The 12,758-nt window shown below is 38.8% G+C and overlaps 3 protein-coding genes across 3 annotated transcripts in view; 1 reads left to right on the forward strand and 2 right to left on the reverse strand.

Moving 5' to 3' along the window:
- The window catches only part of LOC115589585 (complement C1q-like protein 2), a 26,933-nt gene continuing 14,175 nt past the window's right edge, over positions 1–12,758 (reverse strand). Inside the window, exon 6 of the mRNA XM_030430568.1 lies at positions 1–728. The gene's annotated coding sequence lies outside the window, so the exon portion shown is untranslated. The remainder of the gene's footprint in view (positions 729–12,758) is intronic.
- On the reverse strand, positions 494–2,594 carry LOC115589584 (cerebellin-4-like). The gene is made up of 4 exons (XM_030430566.1): positions 2,281–2,594; positions 2,112–2,177; positions 1,438–1,566; positions 494–1,026 (listed from the first exon to the last, which is right to left on the reverse strand). Exons 1-4 carry the CDS (start codon positions 2,537–2,539, stop codon positions 746–748), a joined length of 735 nt encoding a protein of 244 aa, XP_030286426.1. The 5' UTR covers positions 2,540–2,594; the 3' UTR covers positions 494–745.
- Positions 8,901–12,758, forward strand: part of LOC115589543 (macrophage mannose receptor 1-like) — a 5,416-nt gene continuing 1,558 nt past the window's right edge. Inside the window, exons 1-5 of the mRNA XM_030430491.1 lie at positions 8,901–8,950; positions 9,105–9,473; positions 9,636–9,980; positions 10,962–11,306; positions 11,469–11,801. Of these exons, the coding sequence (XP_030286351.1) occupies positions 8,917–8,950; positions 9,105–9,473; positions 9,636–9,980; positions 10,962–11,306; positions 11,469–11,801 (1,426 nt within the window). The 5' untranslated portion in view covers positions 8,901–8,916. The remainder of the gene's footprint in view (positions 8,951–9,104; positions 9,474–9,635; positions 9,981–10,961; positions 11,307–11,468; positions 11,802–12,758) is intronic.

The raw sequence follows: 12,758 nt of genomic DNA on the forward strand, positions 1-12,758 counted from the left end.
TCCACATTGCATCTTTATTTCAACTGCATGTTAGTTACAGTGTTATTCTTGTAATTTAGCAAACATTCTTGAATTGTTGATGAGGTAAAGATGTATGTCTCAGCAACTTGATAGCTTTTTCATGATAAATGTGTCTTGCATAGTAAATGAAGTAACTTTAGGTCATGCCACATGCAGGATATGTACGTAATGTTATGCATTTGTGGTGATGTACTTGATTTTCTAAATTATAAATGGTATTCAAAGGTGCTTTGGTAAAACTGTTCATGTTTTAGTTTGGGACGTCAAGTATTTTCAAAACCAAATATAGTACAAATATTTTTCTACATGCTTTACTGCAATAACTTGCAATGAACACAAGAGGGAGCTGCTCATACTGTATTTTCCCTGCTTTAAGTGGCAGGTTGGTGAACACAAGTTGACATGCAGAGTTGACATGCAGAGAGTAGTTTTCAGTCACCAAAGAAAGAAGAAGAGATTCTGTGACTGTTGACTGAGTTAACTGTTTTGCATTTATTGTTATTGAGAAGGCTCATGCATTAAAATCGAATTGAAAATTCAAAACATGCATCAGGTTTTTGAGATTTTTCATTGACATTTTGCTGTACATTTGCTTGAGATTTGCATATAATCGTAAAACTGAGAAGGTAATGTTAGCCAGGATGGCTATACAGACTTGTAAAGACTTGATTTCACACTATTGTTGCATAAGTTTTTGCTCACAACACGTGTTGTTTATCATCATTTAGACTGGGAAAACAAGAAAGCCACTGAAGGTCGTGTGTCCATTCCAGTTGTCATACACTCTGCCGTTATCCCACAGCTCCATGTGCACCTTGTCACCAGCAGCCAACTGCAGGACAGCAGAGTTACTGCCGATGTCTGAGCTATCATCCGAAGTGTAGTCAAAGGTCGAAATTTGACGGACGCCGTTTTTCATCAGAATGGCCCCCGCTATGTGAGTGTTGTAGCCATAGGTGCTGAAGGTGAAGTAATAGAGACCGTTCACCGGAGCTGTGAAGACTCCTGCAACAGAGCAGAGATGCAAGATGAGTTACTCAAATAAGAAGTAGATTTAAGTTTCAGGTCTTTACATTTTATTGAAGGCAGAGCTTCTTTGAGGGAAGTTATATATTACTAATTAACATTTGTATATCTTGTATATATTGTCTATATAGATAGATAGATAGATAGATAGCATTTGTTTTGCCTCAACTGCATTATTGCATTTCATTGCATAAATCCTGCACCTCTTTTGAAACAGAACAACAATCACAAGAATGGGAGAACTCAATAAAGGAAAATTGTTATTTGGCAAAAATAACAACTTTATCTCAAACAACTACAACTGCTAAACAATTATATGATTCTGATGAAGCAGTTTAATGTGTCTAACACTTAGCAATATATTTAAAGTTACATGAAAATGTCCTGTACCTGTATCTTGGTCATAACCACCAGTGTTTACGAAGATCCTTTTGAAAACCAGAGTCTTATCTGTGCTTGGTCCGCTGTAAATCTCCCCGGAGTTTGACAAACAGGCCGAGAACGCAATCTGAGGAGCATCTGTCAACAGATGGTTACATGGAGACATCATAAAAGGTTGATTCAGGGTGATTGACTTATATCTGTTATATTTTTACAAAAAAAGCCCTTAAAAGGGTGAAATATAAGAATAAACCACCGGTCCTTATGCATCTGTGCCCAGGGGGACAGTAGTTCATCATCCGTCACTGTATTACTACAATTTATAATCTAACATTATACTGTGACATTTGTGTCAACAATTATTGTCAAGCACAGGTGACTCAGCAGTGGGGGGAGGGGGCCCCATATCAAATTCTGCTTAGGGCCCCCAAAAGGCTTGGGCCGGCTCTGGCTGTCCTTATTGTTAAACAGACACCATTGCTGATAAAAATCTAAAACATCAGTCAGGCAGAAATGTTCACAAATAAGCTTTTTTTCAGGTTTGAACATTGTAGGAAGCATTTGGGATAACTGTAAGACCACAACTCAACAAAATGTATTATAAATGTCTTGTCATTTTAGACATTTTAATGCCGAAATGTTACATATTAAACCTTTAAATACTGTAAGTTTGATCATCTTACCTTTAGCGCTGCTCTGTTTCAGCTTATCAATCTCCTCCTCCGTGGCATTCAGTCTCGTTCTCAGGTCTGTACAAGTTTAAAAAACTTGATAAATGGCAAAAATCCAAATGCGTCTCTCAAAACGTAGGGTTGGAATTTATGTTTTTCTTAATCACTATCAATCTTGTACCTTGATTCTCCCTGTTCAGTCTGTCCACTTCAGCTTTCTGTCTCGTCAGCTCGTCCACGGTGGCGTTGAGCCTGGCCTCCAGAGCGTCAACGTCGCTCTGCCATCCGTCAACATTTTTCAGTTTGTCCTCCAAGTTGTTTATGAATTCCATTTTAGCTCTCAGCCACTCTAAGGTATTCATGTAATCTCTCTGTACAAACCCTGGCTCCCCAAACGAGAGTCCCAGGAGGGTCAGCAGAAGCAAAGCCCCAAATTCCATTTCCTCAGAGTTTGTAGTCTCTTGGATATTTTCCTCGTGATGTGTGGAGGCTGGGTCTTTACTCTCTGGCTTTATAATACAGTACATCTGCTTTTGCTTAGACCCTCAGGGAGTCCAGTTCTGGTCGTGTCCCAACAGGCCTGCGAGTGTGATTTCCTGGAACATATACACAGGGAATGTGACATCCAAGGAGAAATGAGCATACAGTGGTCAGCAAGGCACCCAAGCATTTCATTCTACATTCTACACCAAAAACTAACCCTAATCTGCTACAAGAACATGGTTTTAGTAGCAACACAGCAGCCTGAGGAAGGAAGCTGCTCTATAGTCTACTTTGTTTCACCATCGTCATACATAAGCTTACTGATCCTACACAGCCAAAAACCATGACGTCATTGCTATGCATCCTGATGGTGCTGAGACTTGTTTCTTGTCATATGACGCTCTCCTCTAAGTGACGAGAAGTATGTCTGTAAAAAACCTTCAGCTTGAACATATACAGGACGGATCGGTCTAAAACAGTGTAGCTCAAACAAAAAAAAGTATGTGATATTTCTAGTACTTGAATGTCTTTGGTAAATAGACTCTGTGGGGGGATTTAGTGATGACCCGCTGATGTAAACATCTGATAATGGCGGCAGGGATGGTGAGAGAGCGTGCAAGAGAGGAGCGAGCAATGGGATGGTTTGAGAAATTAACTAAAGGCCTACGTGTGCAAAAGATAGTCCTCCCGTCGTGATTATTGTCCTATTGTGTAGAATAGAGTTCATTTCTGAGGGTTTAAAAGTTGTGTTGATCGTCCGGTTCTTTCTCGTCTTTGCAGTGCATGACAAAAAGGTAAAATTTGTTTACAGGTCCCTCAGAGACGACAGTAACACACTGTCTGATGTGAGCAGGGATGCAAAGTTGGATGCAAAGGAGCCACCGAGCCATGGCTATTTGCATCGGCTACGTTTCCTAAAAAAGCTATTTCTACACAACTCATTTGCAGCTAAAAAATATGTTCTGAGGAAGGACAACGCTAGGAGAAAAAAGGCTCTGTGTTGACATGAGGAAATGACAACTGGCAGAAATGTTGATCCATTAATTTGTTTTCAACCAATAGTCTTGCAGTGCACCATTAAAATGCAATGACTACAGCGTCAGTCTGCGTTTTAATGGTCAAAAAGGTCAGCAGTGCACTTAATCGACCCATCTCACATGTCTATGGTTGGTCAGGTGTAATTGGAGCGAGCCCTTTTCTTCTCATTCATCTGCATCATTTCCACCAGCTGCATTTTGTGTCTAACATGCATTTTGTTTGCGTGATACACAATGATTATAATATTTTTCTCAGCGGGGGGGAAAGTTTCCTGGTCATGATATCCTGCGTTTTTTCAATATTCAAATGCCGACATCGGCAGGCGAGAGGAATAATAAAGTGTTGTGAGTCTTCTCCGTTGGCACAGAGTGGAGAGAGGAAGCTGAGGAGAGCGGGAGAGACGTCAGACGAGGTGAGCCGAGACTCTGCTGTGTTATTGGACATTAACGTTAAAGGTGCAGTCTGTAGTTTCAGGGAAGGAATCGTAATCAGAAGAGAAAGATGTTTGTTGACTTATTTATGCAAACAAACTAAATAAGCAAACTGTTTCTTATCATGACTGCATTAACAAACTGATGATAAAGGATAACGCAATTTAATACTGTTTATTTTATCTGTTTATATGTGGCGGACCCTGCCACCTTTCTAGCTGCACACGGTGTTCTTGGGACACTGAGTTTGCATAATTACCTCATTTATGATTCTGAGTTTGAATTTCTTCTCCAAAACTATGAACTGCCCCTTTAATGTCTGAATCAGTGTCAACATTTTCATCTTTTCATCCCGGTGCATCTAAAATGTCATTTGTCCAATGAAATTACTGTTTTCAGGTAATGAGTGCTGCAACAGCTTGTTCAATTTTCTTCAGTTTTTTTTTGGACTACAGATATTAATTAATCGATCCGTCTTTAATTGATTAATACAAATAAATATATGTAAAAATGACAATCAGATATGGACACAAATTCATCAAAAAATAATGAAACAATATGTAATGATATCATACAGAATACTGGTATAAGAATGAATTAGAATATTTATTGGCCTCAAAATGGGTTGATTTTGTTTGGCCAGGCATTAAGATCGTCAGGCGAGAGCTAATCTTTAAAAATCATTATATCAATAATACAATAGAAATGTTTTTCTCGTCTTTTTTTTGGCGTATGTTGTTAAATAGGTGCAAAATACGAGTGCAGGTGTGATCAGAAAGGGTAAAAAAAAAAAAAGAATTAATTTTTCATTATGGCATGACTTTACAGTTTTTGCCGATTGCTTACACACATGTTGCAGATTTTGGCTCACTGTGTCATAACTTAACACACAGGTCGAGTAAGACACAGCACATGTAGATAAACTCCTAACTTATACGGCAAAATGAAACTCTTGAAACAAAACCTAACAATCCAATTTCAAAACTGTTTTTAGCATCAAAACATTAAACACATGCACCTTTGTTTGCACTCTTTCCTAGCAGCAGCAACACACAGATGTGCTTTATGCAAAACACAGCTGGATTCAGTACTTTGGATGGTTTTTGACTTTACAGTTTTTCTCGATTGTTTACACACATTTTCTGAAAGCATGCCTCATGCTCTCAGAACTCTACACACAAATCAAAAATCACACACACAACACCCCTCAATTCTCCTGAAAAATGACACTTTACATTCAAAACAATGTTATTTCTTCTCAAAATGGTATTTTGTTTTCAAATGACACACACAAACCATCAAATGAATAGACAATTATAAGAAACAGTTGAACACTGATGTCACACCCCTTCTCTCTCCCCTTTCCTGTCTATCCACTGTCAAATAAAGGTGTCTATGCCTTAAAAAAATCTTTAAAAAAATGGAGTGTATGGTGGCAAGTTGAGTGCAATAAATCTATTATGGTTGATGAACCAGTCCCGGACCAGAGCAGCCCGATGGAAACTGACATTATCCCAGAAGACAACAAACTGGGGCTGCTCTGGCCCGTCCTGGACTACTGTGTCATGAAGTGTGTATAGAAAGCGAATAATGAGGGCTGTGTTGTAGGGACTGAGGATGGAGTGGTGATGCAGTGTCACTGTTGCCTGCTCTCCTTCTTCGTCCTCTTCCTCATCCTGCTGCTGCTCTTCCTCTCCCTCTTCCTCTTTCAACCTCCATGTTTCCCAAGTTGGCACAAAGGAGCTGTGCTCACGTCAGGTGTATTTGTAGTGCTATGGCTTAGACTGATTGGTCTACAATAAGATTTGAAATGTTTTCATGTGTGTGAGTCTGTGTGCTATTCCAATTTTAGTTGTGTTTTGTATTTTAAATAGATGTGTTTTCCCAATGATTGCATGAGATTTCCTTTTTGAACAATGTGTCTTATGTAAAAAACATTGTGTAGTGTTTTGCAAGGAGTGTGTTGGAGAATTTCAAACACAGTGCAAAGCATATATTGTGCTTGCAGAGTTGGTGCTTTTGTTTAGGGCATGGTCACCAAAGTTAGAGGCTGTGATGCTTTGGGCATAGCAACCACTTTTAGTGTTTAAGCATTAGGCAAAAACTGTAACAGGATTGATTTTTGTGTTATTTGTTTGATCCTTTAAGTCACTGTTCTGTCCTGATGTAGCCGACATTAATCATGGTATTTTATTCACGAATAACCAATGATTAATTGTTAAGGCAGCCGATTATCAAATATAGAAATAGTTCAAACCCCTATTTTGGAACATAATGCAGTCAAATAGAATCCCTGTTCAGTGATATTACCTCTACAATGGATTGTTGTTTCATCAATGGATTGTTTTTTAATAACTTGCTCTGCAGTTTTTATCGCCCAATTAATGTGTCAGATCAAAACACTATGTGATTATCTTGATTATCCCACATAACTGGGATCATTAACCCCAATGAGGAAGGAGGTCATGTCTCCGCCCGTGTCCGTTTGTTGACTGATTGGTTGGTTTGTCAGCAGGATTACACAAAAACTACAGAACGGATTTCAGCAGGATTTAGGCGGAGGATGGGCGTTGGCCCAGAATAGACCCCAATGACTCTGACTTTTAATTTTGGTATTTTAAACAAAATTTTTTGTGTCGTTAAATTAAAACAGAATAAATTAAAACTCAGGTTTTTAATATTAACAATATTAATGAGGTAATCAGTTTGTTTGAATTAGGGGAATAAAGAAGCTGTTTCTCAGAGGCAAATAAAGTCCCCAGAACGCTGTTGGAAGATCGAAAATTGACAGGGTCCGTGTTACAATTACGAGAGAAGGTTAGAAACACTTTATTAAACAAAGTTGAATGATCAGTGGTGTAGTGGTCGGGGGACGCGGTGGAACGGCGTTCCCTCAGTCTTTTTGGCGAGATTTTTTTTTTTTTTTTGGCAAGAATTTTTTTTTTTATTTGTCTAAGAAATGTTTTTTAAACATTGCCTTTGTTATAATTTTCGCTATAGTATAGCTTCGAATAAAGTAATAATACATACTGCAATTCACAAATATAAATATAATATTTATTGTGTCACTGCGGGCGCGGTCACGCAGGATTTGAAGCCTGTGTGAGGTGGCAGTGCCTGTATGAGAGGAGAGAAGCAGCGCCGTCTCCTATTTGCAATGCCATACGTCTATACTTCATGCATTCATGCAATTATTAGGACAATAATTCGTCACTTTTTGCCGTGGGGCGAAAATGTGCATAATTTTGAATATGTGTGTTGAGAAGCGCCGTGTGTGTGTGTGTGTGTGTGTGTGTGCAGGGCAGTAGTCACCATTGAGGACACCGAGGTCATGTCCTCGGTATTTTTTTCCTTAAGTTTCTTTTCATTAAAACCGAAAGTAAACACGGTCGCGGTGTGACTGCAGGTCTATTTTTAGATCGGCAATTGATTGGATCAGAGCAAAGATGCAACGTAGTGGTAAGAGGCTGCATCAATTCAAGTTATCATTTGATGCAGCAAGAAAGGCAGAGGATGATCAGGCAAAGAGGAGGAAAGGTGAGAACTGTAGTAAGCTAAGAGAATGAGAAAAATAGTGAACTAGCCTACAGATGCAACAGATAGCCAATAGAGATGCTAACCTGTAACTTACTATAAATGTAGCCTAGGCAAACAAAATGAAAGGACATGCAATGAATCAGAATATTTTAAGGCCATGTTCAGTCATAGTATGAATTATCCATCAATAATATTATTTGGATGTTTGGATGGATAAGTAACAATGTGACTAAACATGGGATTAAAATATTCGGTCATGACTCAGTAGTATACTTAGACTTACTTGATACTTTATTTTAAAAATTCAACAGAGGATGAGACAGGAGAGAGAGATGGAGAGGTTGAAGGGACAGAGACAGGAGGAGAGGAGAGAGAAAGAGCAGGAGAAGGAACCAGTGAGATGCAGGTGGAGTCAGGTCCATTATCAGCCCATGACCAGCTACATACAAAGGCCAGAGTCACCACTCTGATTAAGAAAAAGGTAAGCTATGGTATTACTGTACTTATTGTTACCTATATGCAATCTTTATTTATCAGCAGCTTTGAGTCAACTGATTTGATATGGGTTAAATGTGTATTCAATGAATTCAGAGTCATTGCAGAAAAGAACTCCACCTTCATCATCTCTCTCTCTCTCTCTCTCTCTCTCTCTCTCTCTATCTCTCTCTCTCTCTCTCTCAATCACCATAGCCTATACTAAACACATAATGTATACAGTTATAGATCATCTTAGTTGTAGTTTTTGGTGAGGGAGCAACACCACACACACACACACACACACAAATAATTCAGTTACTGTTTTATATATATATTAATTTTACAATTACAGCAACACACTGATACAAAGACACACACTGAACAGTTTTGCATATGTTGTGTGTGTGTGTGAGAAAGAGAAGGAGAGCCGTCTAATTGCAACGATATATGGCTCAAGCATTTGCAACTTGGGTCTATCTGGGTGACCTAATCAAAATAACATGTTTTTTTTTTTTGGGGGGGGGGAGTTCCCCCAGTGATAAAATACCCACTACACCACTGTGAATGATATATATATAAAACAAGAATCCAGGAAAACTAAAGGCGGTGCAGGTGGAGTGAGGCTGGGCGAGGACAGGTGAGGGAAATCACACAGGGGGAAGGAGCCGACACAAGAGGGCACAATTTCAAAATAAAACAGGAGGTAACGGAAAAGACACCAGGATCGTGACTGTCAGAATGGTGTGACGCTGTGTTTGTTCGTTCAGTTGTGAAAAACTGTGTTTCCCTGCACCTGCTAAACTGTTTTTGTTTTATTCACTCACATATCAGTTTCATCTCACAGAGCAAAGATGCAGTGGAGTCTGGTTCTGCTCGTTCTGATGGGTAAGTGCATCTTATTGCCAGCTGCCCCATTTAGAAAAACAGAAAGAATGGTGTAAGTAGTGTGTGTGATCGGGGTTCTCCTGATTGTACGTTAATAAACAGTTGCTTGTTGTGTCAGCGGCTCCAACACTGCAGTTTCTTCATGTTGTTTTAGGTCAGTGCCTCTTCCTCGTGTGTCCCCTCCACGTCTACCACTTTATTAAAGAGACTAAAACATGGGAAGAAGCCCAGAGATATTGCAGAGAACACTACACTGACCTGGCCACAGTGTATGACATGAATGACACACAGAGACTCAATGACTCAGTGAATACAGGTGAAGCCTGGATCGGGCTGCACAGCAACATAAGACAAGAAAACAGGGTGTGGCACTGGTCTCTGCCAGGGGTGGAGGTCACTAAATACTTTTGGGCTCAACAGGAACCAAATGATAATGATGGTACTGACAACTGTGTGGTGATCAAGAATAATGAATGGCACGACCACAGATGCAGTCACAAGCGTGCATTCATCTGCTATGATGGTGAGAATATGTAGTTAATAATCCACATTCAAACTTGATTCACTGTTCCACTTGTATAGTAATACTTAGAAAAAAACAGTATGTTATAAGATGGAAAGACTTGATAGGATGCATATTTCTTCAAGACATGTATGGTGATGCAAGTTTTTCTGTTCATTCCAGAGAAGCCATCCGGTGAACAATACATATTTCACCATTATAAGAGGACCTGGTCAGAGGCTCAGAAGCACTGCAGAGAAAATCACATTGACTTAGTCAGTGGACTCCATCAGTTACGAGACAAAAATCTAAAAAGTCAGATAAATGATTGCAGACGCAGGAATGACGTCTACTGGATCGGCCTGTTCAGAGATGGCTGGAGATGGTCAGATGGGAGTAATGCCTCTTTCAGAGACTGGGAGTCAATTAACAATGACAACAGTAAGAAATGTGCTGTGACTCTGCTGCAAAATAAAAAATGGGACTCTCGTGATTGTGGTGAGAAAAGATCCTTCTTCTGTTATAAAGGTGAGTTTAACAGGTTGTATTATTCCTATTCATGCAGTATTTCCTTCATTGGTGGATTTATTTATTTTAACCAAATGTTTATGAGAGTGTGAATATCAGGTGGTATCTGTGTTTTTGTTGTTGTTGTCTATTTCATTAGAAGTGATCGTTCTCGTTTTTTAATGACGTCCCAATCTTCAGAGTAAATGTGGGCAATTTCCTTTTGTGCAGACCACAGATACGTTGAACATTCAACCTCATTGCAACTTCACATTTCACAAACATTCACAAAGACACAGCAGTCTTGTCAAAAATATCCGCTTTTCTTGACGAGAAAAGAACACGGTCGGAAAATGTCTCAGTAATATCCGGTGGTTACGCACTTTAAACATGTTGAGATGCCATCGTGACCAGTGGGCTCCTGTTCACCACAAATTTGAATAAAACGTAAAATATGAACACTTTATTTTAAAAACTGGCTATAATTTAATGGTCTGATCTATTGATGTCCTTCTCCGGTTTGTGTTAGTATGGAGGACTGCCAAAAAAAACAACCATTATTAATCATTCATCATTGATTCATAATTAAATACACCTGAATAAATAAATAAATGAAGGACGGCATTAGATAATTAAAAAAATCTGACATAAACTGATGTTTCTGCTTGAATTTTCTTTTATGGAAAACAAAAGTTGGTGGAAAAATTCAGAAATAAGTGTAAAAATCAATAACTGAAATGGAAAATTAAACAGGAAAGTAAGTAATTATTATCAGTACAAACTTAAATAAACTCATTCAGTATTATTTTTGGAAAACTCATTCATTTGTTTGTTATTCATTCCTTTATTTACTTTTGATTTCGGCAGTTTCAATCCTCTACATGTCCTACTAGAGACGTATTATGACACTGCTCGCTCTAAAGTAATACTGGATCCTAGTTTTCTAAACAGTAAAGTGAAATATGCTGCTTCTGTGATCTGTGTTTGTCTTCCATGATACAGAAGAAAACATGACCCTCATCAAAGAGCCAAAGACATGGGAAGAAGCCCAGAGATATTGCAGAGAAAACTACACTGACCTGGCCACAGTGTATGACATGAATGACACACAGAGACTCAGTGACTCAGTGAATACAGATGAAGCCTGGATTGGGCTGTATAACATCCCAGGAAAAGAAAACAGGGTGTGGCACTGGTCTCTGCCGGAGGTGGAGGCCACTGTGAAAGAGTTTTGGGCTGGCGGTCAACCAGATGATATAGGTGGTTGTCACAACTGTGTGGCGATGCATCACAATGGATGGAACGACCTCGAATGCAGTGACGAGCGTGCTTTCATCTGCAATGATGGTGAGAATATGTAGCTTATAATCCACATTCAAACTTGATTCACTGTTTCACCTGTACAGACACACTTTAAAAACAACAGTATGTTATATGATGGAATGACTTGATAGGATGCATATTTCCTCAATACATGTATGGTGATGCAAGTTTTTCTGTTCACTCCAGAGAAGCAATACATATTTCACGATGACAAAAAGACCTGGTCAGAGGCTCAGGAGTACTGCAGAGAAAAGCACACTGACCTGGTCAGTGGACTCCATCAGTTAGTAGACAGAAAACTCAGAAGTGAGATACAGAATCAGAAGAACAAGAACAGCTTCTACTGGATCGGCCTGTTCACAGACGGCTGGGGGTGGTCAGATGGGAGTAAAGCCTCTTTCAGAAACTGGAAGTCATTTGAAGATGACAACAGTAAGAAATGTGCTGTGACTCTGCTGCCAAGTCAAAAATGGGACTCTCGTGATTGTGATAAGAAAAAACCCTTCTTCTGCTATAAAGGTGAGTTTAACAAGGTGTATTATTCCTATTCATGCATTATTTCCCTCAGTGGTGGATTTATTTATTTCAACCAAATGTTGATGAGAGTGTGAATATCAGGTGGTATCAGTGCTTTTGTTGTTGTTGTCTATTTCATTAGAAGCGATCATTATCGTTTTTTAATGACGTCCAAATCTCCAGAGTAAATATGGGAAATTTCCTTTTGTGCAGACCACAGATACATTGAACATTCGACCTCACTGCAACTTCACGTTTCGCGAAGGTTCACGATTTTACTTGAGACACAGCAGTCTTGGCAAACATATCTCCGCTTTTGTTGCCACGAACAAGGTCGGAAAATGTCCCAGTAATATCCCGTGGTGAGACACCATCGTGACCAGTGGGCTCCTGTTCACCACAAATTTACATAAAACATCAAATATGATATTGAGGCATATAGACACAAATATATATGTATTAGTATGGAGGACTGAAAAGTGCCAAAATCAAAAACCAGCCATCATTCATCATTAATTCTTATTATTCTTAATTCAATGCACCTGAATAAATAAATAATTGAAGGAAGGCATTGGATAAATTGCAAAATCTGACATAAACTGATGTTTCTGCTTGAATTTTCTTTTATACGATTGTGGAAAAAAGTAGGTGGAAAAATTCAGAAGGAGAAAACTTCAGAAATAAATGTAAACATCAATAACTGAAATGGAAAAAATAAACAGGAATGTAAGTAATTATTATCAGTACAAAGGTAAATAAATCAATTCAAAATCAATCACAGATTCATTTATTTGTTGAGCCATTTTTTATTTCCTTTATTTATGTTTGATTTCGGCTGTTTCAGTCCTCAATATATCCTACTAGATACCGTATTATGACACTGCTAGCTCTAAAGTAAGTTTTTGGTTTTTTTTAATCCGTACTGAATCCTAGTTTTCCTAACAGTTAAGTGAATAATGC

The sequence above is a fragment of the Sparus aurata genome, chromosome 10, assembly GCF_900880675.1.
Source record: "Sparus aurata chromosome 10, fSpaAur1.1, whole genome shotgun sequence".
Taxonomy (NCBI): domain Eukaryota; kingdom Metazoa; phylum Chordata; class Actinopteri; order Spariformes; family Sparidae; genus Sparus; species Sparus aurata.

Coding starts and splice junctions, on each gene's coding strand:
- LOC115589584 (XM_030430566.1), bottom strand. CDS start 2,539: ATGGAATTTGGGGCTTTGCTTCTGCTGACCCTCCTGGGACTCTCGTTT. Junction 1,567..2,111: donor GAAACAGAGCAGCGCTAAAG/GTAAGATGATCA, acceptor ATCTGTTGACAG/ATGCTCCTCAGATTGCGTTC. Junction 1,027..1,437: donor TGGTTATGACCAAGATACAG/GTACAGGACATT, acceptor GCTCTGTTGCAG/GAGTCTTCACAGCTCCGGTG.